This window comes from Lepidochelys olivacea, assembly GCF_965140295.1.
Source record: "Lepidochelys olivacea isolate rLepOli2 genome assembly, chromosome: 10".
Lineage (NCBI taxonomy): Eukaryota > Metazoa > Chordata > Testudines > Cheloniidae > Lepidochelys > Lepidochelys olivacea.
In genome coordinates, this window is record NC_140420.1 from 76944296 (window position 1) to 76967259 (window position 22964).

General features: G+C 40.4%; 1 protein-coding gene across 6 annotated transcripts in view; it reads left to right on the top strand.

Moving 5' to 3' along the window:
• Positions 1 to 14585, top strand: part of MEF2A (myocyte enhancer factor 2A) — a 161423-nt gene extending 146838 nt beyond the window's left edge. For all 6 annotated transcript variants that reach the window (XM_084641480.1, XM_084641475.1, XM_084641477.1 and 3 more), the window contains 3 exons: positions 1061 to 1187; positions 9506 to 9632; positions 10417 to 14585. In XM_084641480.1, coding sequence (XP_084497606.1) covers positions 1061 to 1187; positions 9506 to 9632; positions 10417 to 10747 — 585 coding nt within the window. In that variant the 3' untranslated portion in view covers positions 10748 to 14585. The remainder of the gene's footprint in view (positions 1 to 1060; positions 1188 to 9505; positions 9633 to 10416) is intronic.
• Positions 14586 to 22964: the final 8379 nt, after the last annotated feature.

A 22964-nucleotide genomic window follows, 5' to 3' on the forward strand; every position in this document is an offset into this window, starting at 1 on the left:
ATTGAGTACATTAGCTTTTTCCACATCCTCTGTCACTAGGTTGCCTCCCTCATTCTGTCAGGGGCCCACACTTTCCTTGACTTTCTTCTTGTTGCTAACATACCTGAAGAAACCCTTCTTATTACTCTTAACATCTCTTGCTAGCTGCAACTCCAGGTGTGATTTGGCCTTCCTGATTTCACTCCTGCATGCCCGCGCAAATTGTTTTTAACTGCCTAATCCAAATTAGATGTTCGTCACCAATTTTAGCTCAAGACTGTGGCACATAGAGTATTATTAAGATGGCCATAGGAGTTATTCACCTACAAATGGCAGGATAGTCAGATCTTTCTACAGTTTTGAGCTTAACTAATTTTCATATCAGAAGGCACAACCATTTTTTGTTAATGCAAAAGGCACGTGCTTTGAAATATATGTGCAGTCTAATGAGTAAACATTCAGTTCCCACAACCAGGGCAAGGAACCACAATATTATTCTACCACTAAGGTCTTGGCAACATTGAAGAGTTAAGAGAACTCTCCCACTGTTGCTTTTAGGACAGGTGCAACCTTACCTGTGCAAGCAACAGTGGGAGCTCTAGGGTAAATCTTCAAAAGCGCCTGAAAGTCCCATTTTCAAATGTGGGTTAGGCACTTAGTAGTCAACCAAAAGTCAGTGGGACTAAGTGTAAGTCTCTTTTGAAAATGTGACTTACCCTCCTAGATCACTCCAGGCAGGGGCTTTTGAAAACTGTATACTCTAAAGGAGTGCATTTTCCTCTAAGCGCTGTCACATTATTCAGATTGACATTAATGAAAGCTGCCTGCACAACAAGAGAATATATCCATAAGTCTAATGCATTAATTATATCTCCTTTAAATTAGTCTAAAACAAAATTAGTTTTTGGCCCTTTAAATGTTTTGTAGAAAAAACTCCACAATCATGAAAAAAGGAGATACTGTTCTTATCCCCAAAATAATGTGAAAAGGGATATGTCATTGCTTTTACATTAACACATTCTATTCATTGTTGTAATTGACTTCCACAAGGCATGTTTTTTTTGTGTTTAATCATTTACAGAATACCCAAAGGATAAGCAGTTCTCAGTCTACACAGCCTCTTGCTACCCCTGTGGTGTCTGTGACAACTCCAAGCTTGCCTCCACAGGGACTTGTGTATTCAGCCATGCCTACAGCCTACAACACTGGTAAGTGTCATTTTTTCTTTTTAATTTACCATTTACCTGCTAGGTACAGCTAAGGCTTTCATGATTCTGAATTCCAGAAGGTTTACATGTTTAAGACACTTTATCTTACTTGAATATTTAATTTAAGTTAGGGCTCTTTCTTACTAGTTGAAAATTAGCCTTTAGTTTGTGAGAAGTGTTACTAATACGGAAACATACATCAGAAAGCAGGTTTTGGAAGAAACTTTGGTAGTTGGATGTCAGTTGTACATGATGGAACACAGCAAGAGACTGAAATGAAATGTGGTGTGTTTTCTATGTCAGTAGTGCCTGACCTGTTCAGTCTAAGGGCTGAAATATTATTTCCAAAACGTCAACAGGCAACAATCAATACTTTAGAGCATAGTGTCAATTCTGTTCAATTTCCTCTGCTCCTTTCAGGCCATGTACATGGACTAGAAACTACCTGATCATCTTGTGAGCCCAGATATCTACACTGCTATTAAGAAGCACCATGAGCCCCAGGGCTACAGTTTAGAGCCTTGAGGGCCACAGATTGGACACCCCTAGTCTGTAGTGTCTGGCCCATGTTGTATTACCTTTGATACTCATGGAGAAACTACATTGCACGTAGAATAAGTCTTATGTGGATCCAACTTAAAATAATCTAAGAGAGCTTTTAGTATTTTTAGGTCCCTTAGTTAAAACAAATAGAAGGGAAATAAAACCATACTTTACTTAATCTCACTAGCTAAGATGTAGTGTGCAGTACTGAAGTTTGGTTGATTAGTCTAATTTCAAAACTTAATGAATTTTGAAATATGGAACATTGCTAATCTCTAGTTATTAATTGTCATGCAATACAAAGCTTTCATATTTTAAAACAAAACATCACCTCTAGTCTTTTTGCTTGCAGAGAGAGTCCTTTATATAACCCGGTTGCTAGAGTGGCTTGTCAGTGGGAGGAGGAGAAAAAAAGGAATTTTCTAACAGATTTGAGAGGCTACTGAGGCTTCTATAGCTTGGGCAGGTTCTTCCTTCTGTCCTGTGGACCCACTGAGGTCTTCTGTAGGGGAAATTCCCCATTGGCCTCCTGACATTCCGACAGACCTCCTGATGTCTATACAAAGGTAGCCGCTCGCTAGCAGACTTTAGGAGATGTCCTGGGGATGGGGAAAGAGAGTCAGAGAGAGCAGGGAACTCATCAGGAAGAAATCAGGGGACATTTCCCCTTTCTTGTGGACCTACTGAGACCTTCAAGAAGGGAGAACCGCTCAGAGAGCCTTAGGAAGTTCATCACACCCATCACATGCCTTAAGTGGTGTATTGAATGCATCCACCTAATTTCCAAACCACAGGTTAATCAGGGGCCATCTCACCCTAACTGCCTCCTGAGCCTTAGAAGACTTATCCACGGACACCCTTAGCACTGTTCCTGGTTAGCCAACCTGAGGATCGCTGGGGCACATAATTATCTCTGAGCCTCAGAATTCTAGTTGGGTTTTAACCTCTGACCCACCGGTAGGCCTACTAGTCCCTAGAAATCCAGTTAATTAATTTATTACTTACATTATAACATCCAGATACCTCAGTTAAGATTAAAATCCCATTGTATTGGCTACCGTACAAATAAGAGGCAGACGCTCTTGTATTTATTTAATGTAATGAATGGGCCTATGTAGTCAAACTATTGATATAAGACTTTCACTGTATGACTCTGAACAGTTGAACGTGATTTGGGGTTTGTGAATACAGAGAGCTCAGTTTGCTTTGTCACCCTGGCAAATGCACTGTAAAATTCATGCCAAAGTCTAAGCCGTTAATTGAAGTAAAGAACAGAAAAAGAATAACCCAAAGCAAAGCATGAAAAGTTTTAAAGTAAAAAAAAAAAAAATTGAACTACTGTTTAAATAAGACAACGTCTTTTTTTAGAGAGTGGTTATTAGTACCTTGTTTTATTAAACAGTTCTTGGGAGAAAGGAAAGATTAGTTTTGTTGCCAGACCTGTACGTTAGCTGTTGGAGTCTTTATAGACAGGCAAAAGAGGGAGGAAAGAATGAGAGCAATAAAAAAGGGGGGGGGGCAGGAGGGAGGGAAATACAACTTTTTATTGAGCGTGTGTGTGTGTGTGTGTGTGTGTGTGTGTGTGTGTGTGTGTGCATTGATCAATCACAAATGGCACTCTGGGCAGGTGGAATGGCTGCAAGAAGTGCATTTCTGAGCTCTGAATTCTGTCCCCGAACTGGGATTCCATCTGGCTAGTTTTAGCTGGTCCCTTCCTTTCCACCAACCCTTCTCAGTCTGGACAGGACTGGGCAGGCTGCCTTATCCCATTGTGTTGGTGCTGATGATCTTAGAATCGCGTCAGAAGCCAAGAGAATGGTAGGACAGGAGGAAGATAGTTGGGGGAACAGAAAGCAGTGTACAAGGAAAGGGAAAGGTAGAATAGGGGTCTTGTATGTATTAATCTGGGATTTGTGCTACTCCAGCATAGATGTTCCAGTGTCCTAACTAGTGGTTTGAGGTCTGGAGATCTCTGAGTTCCCTTGAGGTTTACGAATAAAGGATGGAACTTCTGGAGCAAAGCAAAGGCCTTTCAGCCTTTCCTAAGGAAACCCTCGGGAGTCCATGTTCCCCAAATCCGTGTTTTAAAAGAGTCCCAAAAGGTGTCATGGTTGGAATAGGTCATTCCTTCATTATTACTCTTCCGACTAAGTCTAAATTTTGACACAGTTTTGGCCATTGTTTTTTTGGTTTTTAAATCCCCTTGTTTGCAAATTACAACTTCAGCACAGTCCTTGAGTTGTGTTAGTAGCCCGCTTCTGTCTATATAAATGCAGCTGTTGTCTTTTTTTCCACAGCCTTTTTCTGTTAACATAGTTGATGCTCAGGGTTCATACAGATGACACAACAAAACAATCCCTGCTTTGAAGTGCTTAGTTTGTTTTGGCTCACTCAGGAGTTGTAACTTGAAAGTGACTCTGTTTTTGTTAATATTAGTAGTAGTACATATTTATATTATGGCAGTGTCTTAAAGGTTCTAAGCACTGTACAAACAGAGAGAGACAATCCCTGCCCTGAAGGCCTTAACAATTTGAAGATATATACAAAGAACAGAGGATGGGGATGAAACATACAGTCAAATGAGTATGGTAAAGAATTGGAACTGCTTTGTTTGATATATCTCTTGTGTTATGTGGCTTGTTGTAGTAATATAATCTTAACTCTGAATTTTCTGGTTTTGTAATGTTGTTAACGTGCATATATTTGAAAAGTAGTATGCAGTCAAACCAATATCATCATGTGCTTACAACCTGAACTTCACCTTAGTTTTCTTGTGTGGGATATATAACTGTTCGATGTGAAATGGGTATAATATTTCTGAGGGGAAGAAAAAGATGGTTATCTGATAGATGTGGTACTTGTACCATCTGTAACTTATTTCTAACTGGAATATTTTGTTCTTAAACCTTAAACTGGTATAATCTTGCTGGATGTGAATGTTGCATGCGGATAGTATCTCAAGCTATCAGTTCCTCAGAAGATCAGTTAGAGACATATGGTAGCCACACTTGAACAGAGCAAATACATCTCACAAATACAGAAATTCTATTCTTGTCCTCTGTGACAATTGCTACAAAAAGACCTAAGCTTTCAAGGAACCTCATGTTCTATAGTAAAACTTCCTGATACATTCTCTGTATCAGCATAGCTTTTCCATATCACATCAGACCATTGGTTTATAAAACTAGGCTTCCTGCCTTTAGCAATAGCAGATATCTGACTGTTTAGGCACGGTAAATAAAATCACAGTGCACCTACCTAAATGTTCAGTTATATACATGGTGGAGGGAACAGAGTTCTTTTCTGACCCTTGTCCTAAATCACCTTATGACTGAAGCATAAGGTGTTACTATCCATTATCATAAATATCGTTTCTTTGCAATTTCAGTTTATTTTCCTACAAGCATTCATCCCAGACTCTGATGTTAAAGAAATCCCTCTGGGGATCCATGATGCAGAGCAGCACACCCATCTCAGACATTTGCTTTTAGTCCAGTCACAGCTTGTTAGAGGTCTAACTTCTTTGAGTTTTTATTGAGTGCAAATATATCTTGCTGACTGGAGATTGACTTCAATGGATAAGAGGAATAAAGCTGTCAAAAAAAAAGAGATCCTCTTTACCCTTGTAAGAGGACTCTGGATTTATCAGTATGTGAAAAATGCTCCAGAAATTGACAGTCTTAGCAATGCATACAGATTTCAGTGCTAATGAAGCGCCTTGCAGAGTCATTGTGATGAAAAACTGGCAATTAAGAAAAAAGAAAAGCACAAATAGCTGTTCAGTTTGTTCAGCTACCAAACTATCTTCTCCTGTACCTCATAGAAGGATCTCTTCACAACAGTCTCCCTGGCTCTGCATGTTGAGAGTTGGCATTGAAGTGAATCACAGCTTGAGCAAACCTCCTTTTATACAGCAGGGCTAGGGTTATGACCTTTTTAAAGGTGTTTAAAAAATGTAATCCAACTAGGGATATGCTTCTTTGTAAACCAACAGAAGGGCCCTGTTTCTGAGACCTTAAAACCACAGGCCTAATGTCATGGCTATACAGAAATGCCCCCTCAGAAGGCTACAGCTTAAAATCTTGAGAAGAGGTGTGTCCCCCTCCCCTTCCAAGCTCATCAGCTGCATTGAGACCCTGTTGGTTGGTCAGTATGCCTTCATCTCTGGTAACTCCCCAGCCAGCACTAGGCTTTCACTGCAGTCATGTAGGGCACGCTGTGTTTAAGATTTCTACTGTGTGAGACACTGAAACTCTTGACTCATGTAGCACATTATCCTTCACCTAGCAGTACCTCTGAGCAGGTACAAATTGCATCAATTCCAGTGCAACAGACTGGAAATCTAACACAAGATTAATATAAATATGAATTCTTTTAAATCAGGAAGTACTTGAAGATGGTCAGTGCACATTTTTCTAGACTCCAGACGCTGCTTTCCGATTTGGACCTCTTGCATTTAGTGATGCTTCTGGGTGTGAAGGAGAAAGTTGTTGAGAAAGAAGTTTCAGAGGTCTGAAGAGATTGTAATGTCCTTTGGGGACATGGATGGGACAGAAGGTGATGGCTCTCCTCCTTACCTTTTAGATACAGGATGGAGTTAAACCTGTTTCTTTCTCTGAAGAGACATAGGGACAGAGGGTCATATTCACAGTGTGTTCCACAGTTTATGCAGCTGGACAATCCTTAAAAATTGGTGTCTTCACAATTCAGCCCCTAAAATCATGGCTGCAGATCAAGTCTAACTTCCGGCTACAGACAGAACTTAGAAATCAGTCTGTCTGCAAAAGAGCTATTTCTAGTTAGTTAACTTGGATTTCTTGTTACTTTTGTTGAGCAGTATTATACCTTGAGAGTATGTCCAGACTCATACAAGTTGGAACTTTGGCAGCAATGGTAGCTGAAATTTCACAATGCCTCAGAAGATGAGATTTTCAAAGCTACAGCATGGAATACCTCCATATTTCACAGAACATTAATGTAACAATAGTATCGTGGAAGATAGCTATTACATGTTTAAATCTGTATCTCATTTTGTCCAATATAGGACCCACAATAATAAAATCCAACCTTCTTTTCCTTTATCTGTATGTAAATAGCAATCTAATACCCCACTGAAGGGAACGGTATAAGGACCTGCACAGACAAGCATACTCTTTCACCACCAGTTGGGTAATAATCATATATAGCTATAAATCCAATACAGAATGTCTCTAGAATTTACCATCAGAAAAGTACTACTTCTAAGCTTTTCTGAATGTCGTCATGTTTGTGGATGACAACGTTTGGGAGTACTTTTACTCTGTCAGGGATACTCAGGCCTGGATTTAAAAGAGACAAATTGTATTATGAGTGTGTGATTTACACTGTATATGCCTTGGAAGATGTATCAGCTGTTGCACTCCGAAGGGACAAGTTTCTGACAGAATGTTAATGCAGGCTCTAGAGTAAAAATCCGTAGTCCACTTGATCTACAAATCATAGTAACAGGGCTAGCTGCTCCTCTGACCCATTTTCTGGCCTTTCTGAGTGCACCCCTTAGGTAGGAGGTCTTGTGCCTTTAACTCCCTAGGGTGGAGTCACATGATTCTCCCACTTTTAGAGCAGGTCCTGGGTTATAGCATGCAGTGGATCAACTTTTTACACCCAAACAGGTCTGACTGGGTTTGGGTACCTACAGAAGCTGTGACTAGCACTGAATACTGTGACCCTTAACAGTAGGAACTAAGCCTAATAAGAGAAAAGGGTTTTAAAACAATAAAAAGTCTACATGCATGTCTGTCTAACCATCTTCATGGGGAGGGACCCCAATAAGTCTAATTTCCCCCAATCTCTGGACCATGGGTTCACCTTCGTTCTCGTTCTCTGGTTGGGGGACTTAGCAGGGATCGGGAGTAGCAACTAAAATCAATAGCCCTTGGTGTTTGGTGAGAGGCTGTTATCTGGGCTATTGTCTACATGCATGCTATTGTATGCATGTAGACAGACTCTTATTGAATTAATTCAGTACATGCATACAACAATCAGGCAAACAGAACCTACAGTATTCATAAATTATTACAGAGCAACTCCAAATCAGTCACACTAGACTCTGTAGTCCTAGAAAATATCTCATGAGAAATTGAACTATAGATAGTAACTGACTGTCATTTCAGACAGGTGTAAATGTATAAATCTGATTTGTAAGTCTCCAAAAAGATCCTGCTTAAGTAAATTGTTAGTTAATCTCTGGTGGCAATGCAAAGTAACTTTTTTCTTCCTGGCATTTTGTCTCATTCACAAGGGACCAGAAATTATATTAAAGAAGTTGTATTGCAAAGTGATTAAGAGCAGAGAAACGTTTTCAGCTTTCTCTTTTAAAACCTGAAAGGAAAGCATAAGTGATAATGATGAACTGAAAATAACTTCCTGTGTGTGAATGAGCAGTGAGAACTATCTAAGCATCATATCCTGGCAAAAAAAAAAAAATCCAATAATTGAATTGTTGATTACAGCTGTACAGTGTTCCTCTCAATCAGCATCTCAAAACTATATCCAAGTGCATGACACATTCTTGCTATATATAAAAAGAATACTTTAGTTTTTAGGCTCTGACTAAGTCATCAGTTATATACCACATGAATATAAGAATGAAACTGAATTATGGTGGAAAAAGAGTTTGATCGGTTATAGACAGTCAGTGATGCTTTTAGAGCTTTAAATATGTCTTGCAAATATTTCCTTATGCTATAGGAGATGAATGTTGTGATTTGGGATTTTTTTTTTTGGGTTTGTTTTTTGCTGAACTAATTTAAAAAAGAAAAAAAGGCTTTTACGTCCTCACCATCACTACGATGATGGCAGGTGAGTACATTTTTTCCCTTAGATGGTACATTTTCATAGCAGTTTGTAAAGTAGCTATAGTTACAGGATTTTATTATTTTCTGGACCAGCATCCACTTGACCCAGGAGAAGTGGACAGGCCCCCAGAAAGATAGTACTAGGTTCCCTGATGATCTGTTTTGCACAACTCCTGCTCCAGTATAGGTTAGAGCATCATAAAGACTGCTCTGACTTATGCTAGCATGCATTGATCTCCAGGAGACACTTTACCAGTTTAGCATTGCTAGAACACAATAGTGATCCAGCCATGCCCCCACAGCCGTGGCAGAAGACAATGTGGCACAGGAGCTGGTTATACCAGTTGGGATGTCGCCTCTCTTGGATGAATTTTCAGATGGTCATATACTGAGCAGAGTAGAGGGCCTGGATCGGAGGAAAGAATCTGGCTCTCCTACTGTGTCGAGGGTTGAACCCAAGATGGGTTTTCTCTTATGCCAGATTTATTATATTAAATTATTTCAGTTGGTTTAGTGGCCTGTCTTAATGCCCACTTTTTTATTTTATTTTGAAGTTCCCGGACAGAGCAAAATATTCAGAAATGTACACGATAAAACCAGCACAGTAATGAACATTTTCTTTTATATGCACAGGAGAAGACCTGCTGGATGAAGTACATGTATTGTCATATTTATTGGTGTAAATGAACCCAAATCAAGCAATAGCAACTAGGAGTTGGAAGCAGGGTTGAGAAGAGAGAGCATTCTGAGGCCATGATCCTGCAAAGGGATCTGCGCGAGCAGACCTTTATGATGTCAGTGGGAGTCCACACAAGTGAAAGGGTCTGCCCTTTTGGATTCTTTTGCATAGTCCGCCTGTAGCTGATTTGAACAGGAAGCTAAAACTTTGATTCTTATAACTGAACACAGTATAAACCATTTTTCTTGCTTCTTTTTCAGATTACTCCTTGACTAGTGCAGACCTGTCTGCCCTGCAGGGCTTTAACTCCCCAGGAATGCTGTCTTTAGGACAGGTATCTGCCTGGCAACAGCACCATCTAGGGCAAGCAGCCCTCAGCTCTCTTGTGTAAGTGGATCTGTAATGTTAATTTACCACACCCGACTGGGAACATCTGCTACTTTGATTATAAATGAATAATCCTGCATTTGACACTGTTCAATAGGACTCTACTTTAATTTCTCCTTCAATGCACATGTATGTGGATTCTTCACATGTTTGCCAGTCAGCTCACAGGTTGTGAAATTACTGTAGTTATTTTAAAAAAAAAATAGGGGGGAGAGGGGAGGACAGGGGACTTGCCTTACAATTTCTCTGTTGAGTATGTAGCACACTATTGGTTCTGTGTAAGTAATAATGCTGACAAACATCACCACTCTGCAGACATTTCCAAAAAGATACCTACCTGAAAGCTTGACACAGATTTCAAAAAATTAAACATTTCTATTTGTCTTAATTCCTTTAAAAACAAGTAAAATATGTAATAACAAACCCCAGAGTAGTTGGATACTCAGGTTCCCCGGAAGAACACAGCACTAATGGAACAATTGTATCTAAAATTGTATCCATTTCTTGCTGATAAAACCCACTTTAATCTAATTGGTTATGCTTCTTCTGGGGCTTACTGAACAATAAGGTATGTAATAAATACCAGCACTCTGTGAACTAGTTCGGGATGTTGGGACACCTTTAATTCACAGTTTTCAGCTTTGAGTCTTACACTAAGCATTCAACAAATGTTTTTTTATTTCTGAATTTAGCTTGGATTCAGTTTGAGTATGGGCTACAAGATTTCACAATGCTTAATATTTAAATATAAATATGGATTGTAACTTTTTTTTGATTTCCCCAGTGCTGGAGGCCAGTTATCTCAGGGTTCAAATTTATCCATTAATACCAACCAAAACATCAATATAAAGTCCGAACCAATTTCACCTCCACGGGACCGTGTGACTTCATCTGGGTTCCCTCCGCAGCAGCAGCAGCAGCAGCAATCGCGGCAGGAAATGGGTCGTTCCCCTGTTGACAGTCTCAGTAGTTCCAGCAGTTCTTATGATGGCAGTGATCGGGAGGACCCAAGAAGTGATTTCCATTCACCTGTTGGGTTGGGAAGACCACCAAATACAGAAGATAGAGAGAGCCCATCAGTGAAACGAATGAGAGTGGACACATGGGCGACATAAACTTTCAGCATTGCCACTTCTATTTTGTGTTATCACAGTGAACTGTCCTGACATATCTAAATATATAAATAAGGACATGAAATAAATATATTTATATGTATATACATACATGCATATATATATCTTCACATATGTATATATATGTGCGAGTGTATGTAGCATACACAAAATCATCAGGCACTTACTACATACTCCTTGTATAGCAGCAGATGTCCCATGGTAAAAATATAACAAAACAATCCTATAGGTATTGGTCTAGTCTGGCACTTACCTGGACATGCTGTTTTAATAATAGAACCTGTTCTGCAAAGAAACATTGTACCAGTCTATAATCCTTCCACTGTAGATTGCAGAAACCAAGAGGGCTCCCCTGTAGTAATGTCCCCATGTGTGGCTACTTGTAGTTAAGAAACAATGCTTTGTAGCAGCAGAGCAGTAGAAAAGCAGGAAAAAGAAAGCAATACTGTACATAAAATGTCCTTTATATTACCCAACCTGGCATGGGTCTCTGTTGCAGAGGGTGCATGGCGAAGGGCTGCAGGTATAAAAACCTGTTTTGCACGTGCAAAAAAAATGTATTGGGTCAAAGAAGTGATTCTTAATTTAAAAAAAAAAAAGTGAAAGAGAGAAGACCGAGAGAACTCGCATGAAATATTCAGAAAGTAGCCTAGACAATAGAGCATTAACAAAGTAAAATTAATATATTAAGTTATAATTGGAATATGTTTGAAAAGTTTCTTTTTACGTTCTATCTTTGAAAAATATAGAAAGAAACGGATTGAGCTCATGTATATTTTATATTAAAGAAAACAATACCCTTATGAATTGAAGACTATATATAAAAGTTATATACAGTACTTTTGGACACATTCTGCTACCAATTATTTATATAAGCCAAAGCTGTATGATGTAGCTTTTTGTAGAGTATAGTTTTATCTTGTTATTTTGACTTTCTAGTTTTTTGCTTTCAGAAGAGGAAAAAACAAACTTGCAGGCAGAACGTTGGGGGAAAAATAAGCCATGAACACTTATTATTCTATATGTAAATTAAAATTTGAGCCAAACTCTTTGTGTATATAGCATCTTAAATATATCACCTTTGGTGTAAGTACCTATGTATTGTACGTTCACCAGATTAAAAAGTATATTTTTGTGGATTGACGCCAACTTGAAAAAAGGCGAGGTCCTTATTAAGTAGAGTATTCACTGTTTAATATTTACTATTTTGTTAAATATACTGTACTTTCTTTGGATTTTAATTATTATTAATATTATTATCCAGATTTTTCAGAGGATGTATAAAGGGGTTGTCCCCTTCACTGGTGGTGAATGTGTGCCGTTAAAATGTAATCTCTGTGCTGTATGGTTAAGCTTCATTATACATTTTATATATATGTATATAAATAGCAAAGTGGCAAAAAAAAAAAAACAACAAAAATCCGGTGTTAAATTCATCCCACATAAATATTAAATATCTGTTACAACACATTTTAAGGCATTATTTTAAAACTGCCTCTTGTGAGAAAATATTCAGTGGAAAAACTTGACCTAATTACTTATGTTAGGGAAATAACGTATCAGATGAGCACAAAAGGTTTTGTAAGTGGTAAGAGGTTTGGGACAAAACATTTGCTTTGGAAAGAAATCCTCTCATGTCTCCTTCTTCTAACATTCAAAAAAATTGAGCAAGAAATCCAATGCCCAACGTGCTATGTATCTGGTTAGTACCTAAAGTTCTGATCCTGCAGTTCTTTCTCATGCATTAGTGAGCCTACTTACAAGAGTAAGGGTTTGCCAGATCTGGCTCCAATACAGCAGCAAATTCTCACATCATTCAGGGATGTAAGGAGTACCATAATCTCTGCTTTAAACTTGACATTGCTGTTGCTAATCTATTGAAGTTTGGCACAGCTTTACTTAAATCTGGATCTGTACAGAGTAAGTCTCTAAGGGGGGTTTTGAGTTAAAACTCTGTGTGCTTTCAAATTCCTGCTACTTCTCTTGTCGTCCTGTGCATGCAATATTATTATATTCCCTCCTCACTACAAACAAAATAAAATGTAGACTTTTAAGAAACATAAATCTAACTACTAGCCACTCTAATTTTGGGAAAAATTGAAGTTGTTTTATGTGTTACACAAAACTCTTCAAAGTTAATTTCATATATTTATTAAAACAGTTTTTTCTTGGGGATTCAACACTTTTAAAGCAAATTTTCTAGTAAAGTCCCTCAGTTGATGCTATAATTTAAAAAATGTTAGAGGTAGAAATGAAAATCCAGTGTATACAGCCATCTCCTTGACATCTGCTTGTACACGGAATGATCCAAGAACAAATGTACTGCAGGTGGATTTCAAGACTAGATCTGTTGTGTTGTCAGTGTAACTTTTAAAATTACAGAATTTTTAAAAACATTTGGGGCAAACTTTGACTGACTTTCAAATTAATCTACATTTAGTAAATTGAAACTAGAGTAGTCAGTGCAACAGAAGAGCCTATAGAGGATTCCAATTTTCAAATGAAAACTGCATTTCCAAAGTATTTCAGTTCACTTACCGTTTCACAGAACCTTTAATGCTTTGAAAAGTTATGTGATTTTTTTTTGTTATTTATGCACGTATATGAACTTTGCTGTACATTTGAGTGGGAGTTCTGCATTCACATTTACTGTCTATTTTCTTGTGTGCCTTACGAGATGGCTTTGCTGACTGTATGTCAATAGTCTTTATTTCTATGCAGGTTTGTAAGCAGTACTATTACTGTTTTCTAAAACAATGTTACATAAGGTTTGGAGTTTGTATTTAAATCACACCAACTGACTGATGTAAAACTTGTGCAATTCTTAGGAATTGAGGATCAGACTGTTAACCTGTTGCCCATAGCCCTGTAATGGACTCGGCTAAATAAGCCTTTGCAACAACATCCCATCTATGTGTGGAAGAACTCCACGCCATGAAAATCATAGGGGAACTCTGATTTTTAATAACACTAATCGTGTACGTTTGGAACATACTTTTTTTTAGGAGATGTAAATGTGTTTTGTAGAAGAAAGGACACAGCACAGGAGAATATTTCAGCAATTAAAATATCAATAGAGCATTTTTTATTAAGTACATTTAATAAATGCAGTTCAAGGTAGGGTTGCAGATAGATCAAATCTAGTGTGAACCTACTTGGCTGGTATTGATTAACGAGAGTTGTACCTGCTAAAATGACAAATCATCTTTGAGCTCTAACTAACTAGCTCTAATATTTAAAAAAAAATAAATCAGGTTGGTTGGAGAAAAATGCTTTAGCATTTCCTTTTATTGTAAAGGACACTAATGCATCAAAACCTTTTCTGAATTATTATGCGCACAAGAAATATATAGTAAATAAGGAACATAATAACTCCTAGCAGTTGAATGTGGGAAGAAGTTAAATTAGAATGTGAAAGAAAGACTTATAAATGTAAACAGTTACTTCTTAGTAGAAACTTTCTTCACTTTGCTGTGCAAGAGAACACTGCTTTGCTATATTTAAAATGGCTTTTTTAAAAGAGATTTATGTATTTGGTAAATGTTTGTAGTCAACAGTTCACACAAGAAGCTGTTCCCGGTTTAATGATGATAAGCCGTTTGGCGGCACAAGCTGGACTTTGTTGCCATCCTTGAGATGAATCTTTTAAGAAAAAAAAATAAGTTAATCTCAATTTTTCCCTGAATGTGTTGTTTTTCTTCATTATACAATAAATATTCTAGTGAACTTTTTATCAAATGGTTAAGAAAATGCTAGAAGTTGTTGTAAAATATTTGTATCCTGCATTCACTAAAGTAAAAATACTGGCTTTTACTGTGTACTCCAGGCTCTGTCGTATTTGCAGAGTACAGTGCTTATATCATGCAATTTCTCCTTCTCCCTGGTGCCTGAACGAATACTTCCACCTTGAGTCTAAAGAGCATCTGTTAATAGAATCGTGGACCCATTTTCACCCGGATGGATTGTTTTTAAACTGATAAAATTATATCCATTCATATATTTTTCTCATTGCAACCAGAATGAAGAGTAGTTCTGACATAAATCCATATAATAAAAGAAATATGGTAAAATATGAATAACACTTTATGAATAGACAAATACAAAAATTGGTGTAAATGAAATTTTCATAACTCCTTTGTAATGTTGAAATGGGCATATTTCCTTCCCCTAACGTTTGCTCTTCCATTGTGCTTGCATGCTGGATTGGCATTTATAAGTGTGCTCAAGAATGCTGGGTTGCTGATTATATTTAAATAAAAAAAGTATTAATGCATTTGAGGAGGGACGGGGTAAAAAAAACCCCTCCCATGAAGAATAAATGTGCTTTGGAAATAATAAAATCTGGTGAGTGTACTAGCCTCTAGTTTCCCTTGAGAAATGTTGTTAGGTATATTTGTGGCTGCTGCTGGTTCACTCTTTTCCTGTAGGGGGCAGGGCTTTGCTTTCATCAGTTATCCCTGCCTCACTTCTCCAGTTGTCCTGCAGATTATTTTAGGTGCCACTCCTCTTTAGCACCACGAAATGTGGGCTCTCCTGATGGCTGTGCTTCCCTTCTGCTGGAACTCATCCCTAGGGCAGTACCATCCAATGCTCCAGACTTCTCTTCTGGAAGCTTCTGCCCATGTGCCCTGACAGCTGTACCCTGCACTTCATTTCTTCCTGCTTCCCCTGGGTTTCTGCTGCTGCCTCAAATTCCTAGAGAGCTCGATGCAGCCATAGCAATGGAGGCGTGAAAGCTCACAACTGTTGCTAACCATGGCGCAACTTCTGGTGCTGGGCTAGAAGAATGGTCAACTGGCAAGGAGTCAGCTCACTGCTAACTGATAATTCCGCTAATGAAGCAGGAGAAACCTCTCTTCCCCAAGAGCCTTATCACACAATTTCAGGTTCTGAACCTCTCACAGGGAGCCCCTACCTGCACCCGAACCCCCCGGCCCCTCCAAAAAAAAACTTGTCATCTGTCCCACTGGGCTAAACTCTGCACTTCACTACTGAAAACTGCTTCGGTTTCTCCTTTTCCTGATTTATCTTGCTCAAGCAGCAGCTTTCCTAGCTCTCGCATTCCATTACAAGCTGGAGTCTGGGAGCTTATTTCAATTCCTGACTCTGGTGGAGGGCCCTTATTGGCAGGTTTTGAAAGCTGGTTGAATCTTATGGCTAAAAACATTCACAGTGCAGCTACAGCTGCTGAAAATGAATTCATTGTTATTTCCTAGTTAGCTCCCACAAGTACCTTGCTCTAGGCTTTATGATGGGTTTTTAAAGCTGGTTTTGTCTCTGATGTGTGCCAGCAGAGAATGTACGAGGAGTCCTGTCCAGTCAGATGCTATGGTACAATAGGCCTGGTCAAACAACTGTGGTCGTCGAAATGACCATGTCACCATATGAAAAGGCAGGTGTTGAGCACAAAAGTGGCAACTAGTAATAGAATGAAGTAGCAACCAATGCCGCAGCTCCTGGCGGCTGACTGTATTAACTACTCTGGTATCCAAGAGTTAAAACAGATTGTAACACATTGAACTGCGCACAATTGTAGTAAACGCTGGATTAGCAAAACTTGCTACGTTTGGAAACCTAACACGGGCTTGGGAGGCTCCTAAAATGGAGGCAACATTTCCATGTTTGGCTATAGTATTGTTTGAAGAGATTTCCCTGCTCACCTCTTTCTGCAGCGGCTCAATGCGTCCGTGGCTGCGTTGCTTTCTGGACATCAAGAGACTACATCATGAGGTCATTTCTTTCGGGGGGCAGAGGGGTTGGTGAGCAATGTGCCGCCTTTGGCGGTGATTTGTGGGATAGGTTTCAGTAGTCTAGACAGTCCCAGAGGGGAAAAGCCACTGCGTTGATTATTTTGTACAGCACACATGGCATTGACATGGAGGTGGTGACATGCTTATCTTATCACTTGTTACTGTAACATTGTTCCTTGTGCCCAGGTTAGTATTGCAAGGACACCAGTTGGAGTACCTAAGGGATCTTCCATCCCTTTATAGAATGTTTCCAGTAAGCTTGATCTGCATTTTTCACAGCGCAACGTGGTGACTAAGAAAAGGTGAATGCAGGAGTGAGTGATGGCTAACACAGGGCCTTAAGACTACAGCAATGCCCAGCACATCCCAAGTGAAATAACATCACCCATATACCTGTGTTTTCTTTAATAGCTGTGATAACACTGGTCCAAAGCCTTATCTGGGGATTACTGGCAAGCTGTAGTGAACGGCCCTGTGACAATCGTCTCCTCCCTGCCAGCAATACGTTCCCAGGCAATTCACTGCAGTGTGACTATTACTGCTTTACGGGAATACATTTGATCAAATTTGGTCAACGGACAGCCACAGCTAGCACAGGCTGATCTGCTGTATGGGCTACTTTTGCTCCCTTTTTTCACTGTGTGTTGCAATGGCCAGATTCAGAAATAGTGAATGAAAGGTTGCAAGGCTGGGCCTTAATTTAGCAATGTGGTGCAGGATAACTTACTAAAATAACGGTTAAAAGCCTACTGCCAGGCTACTGCACCAAAGTAAGGCTGCCTCTAATTAAATGGAAACAGGAATGTTGCAGCCTCTGCATCCCTAAGAGCAGGGGTGGCCAACCTGAGAAGGCGCCAGAATTTACCGGTGTACATTGCCAAAGAGCCACAGTAATACGGCAGCAGCTCCCAGCACCTCCCCCTCCCCCCTGCACCTCCCGATCAGCTGTTTCGTGGCATGCAGGAGGCTCTGGGGGGGCGTGGGGGTGGGGGGAGCGAGGGCACTCCAGGCTCAGGGGAAGGGGTGGAGTCGGGGCAGGGCCTGTGGCAGAGCCCGGGGTTGAGCAGTGAGCGCCCCCGGTACATTGGAGAGTTGGAGCCCGTAGCTCCAGCCCCAGAGTCGGTGCCTAGACAAGGAGCCGCATGTGGCTCTGGAGCTACGGGTTGGCCACCCCTTCCTAAGAGCAATAAAATCAGTGTGTTGCAAACTGTGGAAACACCAGTAAATTATGAGGCTTGGAGCTTAATACTGTACATTAGTTTTCAGCTGATGTCTGTCAAACTTCAGCTCAGCCTAGTGCTGCTCAGTACCCAGGTGTGCTGTTTTCTTGAAGCAAACCACCATTTTTGTGACTTGGGCACAAAGGGATGCGTTGCCTAAGCCGATGGTATTGGCAGCTTTAAAAATGCATGACCGAAGTGCAACCTAAAAAACGTTCTCACAGGAGCAGCAATTGCTACAGTTGTAATGGCGTAACACTTTCCATTTTACTCTAGCGTCAGCTGCTACTAACTTTCCAAAGCTTGCGGCGTTGATGCTGGAATGGTCCTAAAGCTTACCTTTGCTAGGCAGTGCGAGCAACACCCTTTCCTGCCTATTTCTGAGTTGCCCGAAAGTGAAGGAGCCTGAAGCCAAAATGGTGGGGCGTCAACAGCTGAAGCTGGCAACACAGAAACAGCCTTGCTGAGGCGAAGTGCCTTTGGATGTGCTCAGGGAACTTGGCTTTGACAGAGAACTGAGCCTTTGCAAATTGCACACTGAACACATGCAGTCGCTTTCGTATGTGGTGTGTCGTGGCTACAGCTTTGGCTGGGGTTACCGAGTGGGGAAGTAGCCAAGTCACGGTGACTCCCTTACATGCAAGCTCTAAGGTGTGCGGATGGGAGTCTTGCTCTGCAGTGGTGGAGGACGCACCGGTAATGATCTTCCCCAGGTGTGGAGTGCCGCAATGCCGGAAAAGGGCTCCCTCCAAAGGGGCATGGGCAAGGTGTTCAGATGACGCTTAGCCGAACAATTCTTAACACAGCTTTTGGTGAACATGTAAGCTTCACGGCTGAGGAAGGCTGTATTAGGCAGCTGAAATGGACATAGGCAAAGCAAGTTTGTTTGGTTCTTTCTAAATACATTTCTGTAGGGTTGGTGGATAGCTGTTTAGCTTGTTGCTCTGAGGTTTTGGAGATAGAGACTGCTTTTATTATACCAGATATGGTCAGCTGGTCACGGGGGCAGGGCGCACTGACTCAATGAACTGGGATTATAAGCCCAAAAGAGCAGTTCTGTGAAAATGGCACCATCTTGATCAGCAGCTCAGCTCCCCATGCCTGTGGAACCTCAGCTGTGCTGACTTCAGTATTTAAGTCAGTGGGTCTCAACCTATTTACCACTGTGGGCCACATCCAATACTACCTATTTGGCCCTGAGGATGTCACATGGGCTGCTGTGTGCTGATTGGCCTGCGGGCCACAGGTTGAGAATCACTGGTTTAAGTTTACTACTTTTTATTCCTGTTACCCCTGCTGAGCCAACATGGCTGAGAGCGTCTGCTCTGGATTCTCTTCCTCTTTGTAGGCCAACAGAATTGTTTGCTAGTTTCCAAATGTTTTCACCTGTGTAACTCTCTGAAAGCAAGGGCCCTGATGGCACAGGTTATCAATGTGGGGACAATTAGCCTGCAAATGTTTTATTTTAAATGTTGGTATCTGACAAAGGAGGAATCCAGCTTGATTCTCCAGTCCCAGGCTGATTTAAATCACGGGTGGCAGTTTGATGAATTATCTTGAAAACTGAAGGTGTTTGATAAGGAGTCACTGAAACACAGTAAACAAGGGTGATATTTACAGTCAGGTTTCAGAAGAGAACTTTCAACATTCCAGTCTGCCTTCTAGCATGAAAGATTTAGAATCAGAGAAGATCACGGTTGGAAGAGACCTCAGGAGGTCATCTAGTCTAATCCTCTGTTCAAAGCAGGACCAATAGCAACTAAATCATCCCCCAGCCAGGGCTTTGTCAAGCTGGGCCTTAAAATCCTCTAATGATGGAGATTCCACCACCTCCCTAGGGAACCCATTCCAGTGCTTCACCACCCTGTTAGTGAAATAGTTTTTCCGAATATCCAATCTAGACCTCCCCCACTGCAACTCGAGACCATTGCTCTTTGTTCTGTCATCTGCCACCACTGAGAACAGCCAAGCTCCATCCCCTTTGGAACCCCTCTTCGGGTAGTTGAAGGCTGCTATCAAATCCCCCCCAACTCTTCTCTTCTGCAGACTAAATGAGCCCAGTTCGCTCAGTCTCTCCTCATAAGTCATGTGCCCCAGCCCCCTAATCATTTCCGTTGCCCTCCACTGGACTCCCTCCAATTTGTCCACATCCTTTCTGTAGTGGGTGGACCAAAATGGGACGCAATACTCCAGGTGTGGCCTCACCAGTGCCAAATAGAGGGGAATAATCACTTTTCTCGATCTGCTGGCAATGCTCCTACTAATACAGCCCAATATGCCGTTGGCCTTCTTGGCAACAAGGGCACACTGTTGACTCCTATCCAGCTTCTCGTCCACTGTAATCTCCAGGTCCTTTTCTACAGAACTGCCGCTTAGCCAGTCAGTCCCCAGCCTGTAGGGGTGCAGGATAAATTTTATATTATGTTTTCCATTTCACTAGTGAACAGGAAAGTACATATTAAAAAACACTTAATATTTGTAGCCAGCATTCTGCAATTTGGAACTGGATATACTTGGATATTTTGTTCCCACAAATAATGGCCATAGTACTCTGCCTTCTTTGTGATTATGTTTCGCTGTAAAGTAAATGTTTATAATTGAAACAAATTCTTACTCTGAGCAGTGCCTGGCTGCAGTTCTGTCCTAAATCTTGCTTTTCTTTTTAAGGAAAACTGCAACATTAAACAACGTAGTGTGGTTCAGAATATGCCACGAAAGAAACAGACATCAACCCAGGATTGTTCCCAGTGTGCTTTTCTTGAATTTTTCTTCGTTTAAAAACTAACAGAAGGGACCAGTTTTCCTTCACAGAAGAAAAATATTTATTTTAAATGGATACAGCTGGCTTTAAGAAATCAGATACTTTAGGTACCTTTTTAAAAGAAATTATGTTCCCTCAAGCCCCCTTAAAACCTGGCAAGAGCTTCCTACTTGCTGCAGGCAGAATATTTGTTTATCAGTCCCATGACTTAACACTGTAACTCAGGAAGCTTCTGTTTACTTTATTCATTGTACCTCCCAGCTCCCTTTGCAGCAAGCAGCTAGTATTTCAGATACATTTTTCATTTGAGTCATTATAAACACAAATGCTGTCCATGTATGTGCCTCAGGCCAGCAAGACTATTAATGACAGAATTTCTCTCTCTTGATTCTAACTTCAACACCCATCTCAGATCCTTAGATAAGAATATTCATCAGCACTTAGATTAATTTGGGACAGAGATGGCTAGTACTAACCCCTGTGCTCATAAATATAAGTAACTGTCATTTTTATTATTTTCCCTACAAATTTTCTTTAGCATTAATCTTTTAAAATAGGATTATATATTTATATTATATTTAATTGGGGATTGGTCCTGCTTTGAGCAGGGGGTTGGACTAGATGACCTCCTGAGGTCCCTTCCAACCCTGATGTTCTATGATCTGAATTTCCTTCACTTTGCCTCAACTTTTGTGTATTTATATGACAACAGTGCCCTCTAGTGACAAGACAATAGCAGGCAATTCCTTAATTCGACAAATCATTTCAAAAGTTATTTTTCAGTCTTCTATCATTTCCTCCTTTTACCTGCTTAATTTTGTTCTAGTAAATAAATCTAAAAGTATTAACTCTTGTATCTGAGTGTTTGAAAGAGAGAAAAAAACCCTCTCTCTGTATTTTGCTTTAAACCTTTATGTATTTTCCAATGAGTGTTTTATTAATCTGTGATTTGTACCCAGTTACAACAGTACTAATTCTATAACTATCCTCCAGTTAGGTGGGGGGCGGGGAGTGAGACCCAGCTACCTTTTGCATTCAGCACCCTTTGCTTTTCATACCATAATTTCAGCTAGTATCCTTTAAGCCACTCAGGCTGGTCAACACATGCATTATATAGGTGCACCTCCTGGGATGTCAGTGTCTAGGCCTGGGAAAAGTCTAACTTCCTTCAAGTTTGCTGTATGCTGAAAGTTAGCTTATATTTAGGCAATATGTTATGGAGATTTTGCTTATGTTACACACACTTTTTTCTTAGGTATTTTCAATTCTACAACTTCAAAATGTCAATTTCTACTGTCGGGGTTAGCCATGAAAAACAGTTCTCTATTTTTAAAATGGCTACACCAATCAAGAGGTTTTTACTGCAGATTCAAACTGCCCAAAGCTTAGTCTTCATCCACATTTATTGCATGTACTGTAAGGAACCTTTCCACGCATTCAGCATTCACTGTAAACAAGTCTTTGAAAACTTATACCCAAAACCTGTGGGCCTCCATTCAATAGACCAGAATACATCAAGAACTTCTTAGGCTCTGTGACAACCATATGTACTCGCACAAGAGCCCTTATTTCAGGATGGAGATGGGAGATCAGAAACATGGCTGACTAGCTACACAGGTACTAAAAATGCCTAAAATTAGCCTACACCAGGTTTGTAGGCCACAGCCTACAAGTTATGCTCCTTTTTCTCGTGAACTCCTAAAATAGCTGGGGGCTTGTTTCCCCTGACTTTTTATTACTGTACAAAATGGAAAACTCTTCACTGACCCATCTAGCTTAAACTAATAAGAGCAAGGACACCCTGTTTAACATTGTCTGCATTGTCTACAGCCAAGCTCTGCGATACAACCGCATTTGCTCCAACCCCTCAGACAGAGACAAACACCTACAAGATCTCTATCAAGCATTCTTACAACTACAATACCCACCTGCAGAAGTGAAAAAACAGATTGATAGAGCCAGAAGAGTTCCCAGAAGTCACCTACTACAGGACAGGCCTAACAAAGAAAATAACAAAACGTCACTAGCCGTCACCTTCAGCCCCCAACTAAAACCCCTCCAACGCATTATTAAGGATCTACAACCTATCCTGAAGGATGACCCAACACTCTCACAAATCTTGGGAGACAGGCCAGTCCTTGCCTACAGACAGCCCCCCAACCTGAAGCAAATACTTACCAGCGACCACATACCACACAACAGAACCACTAACCCAGGAACCTATCCTTGCAACAAAGCCCGTTGCCAACTGTGCCCACATATCTATTCAGGGGACACCATCACAGGGCCTAATAACATCAGCCACACTATCAGAGGCTCATTCACCTGCACATCTATCAATGTGATATATTCCATCATGTGCCAGCAATGCCCCTCTGCCATGTACACTGGTCAAACTGGACAGTCTCTACGTAAAAGAGTAAATGGACACAAATCGGACGTCAAGAATTGTAACATTCATAAACCAG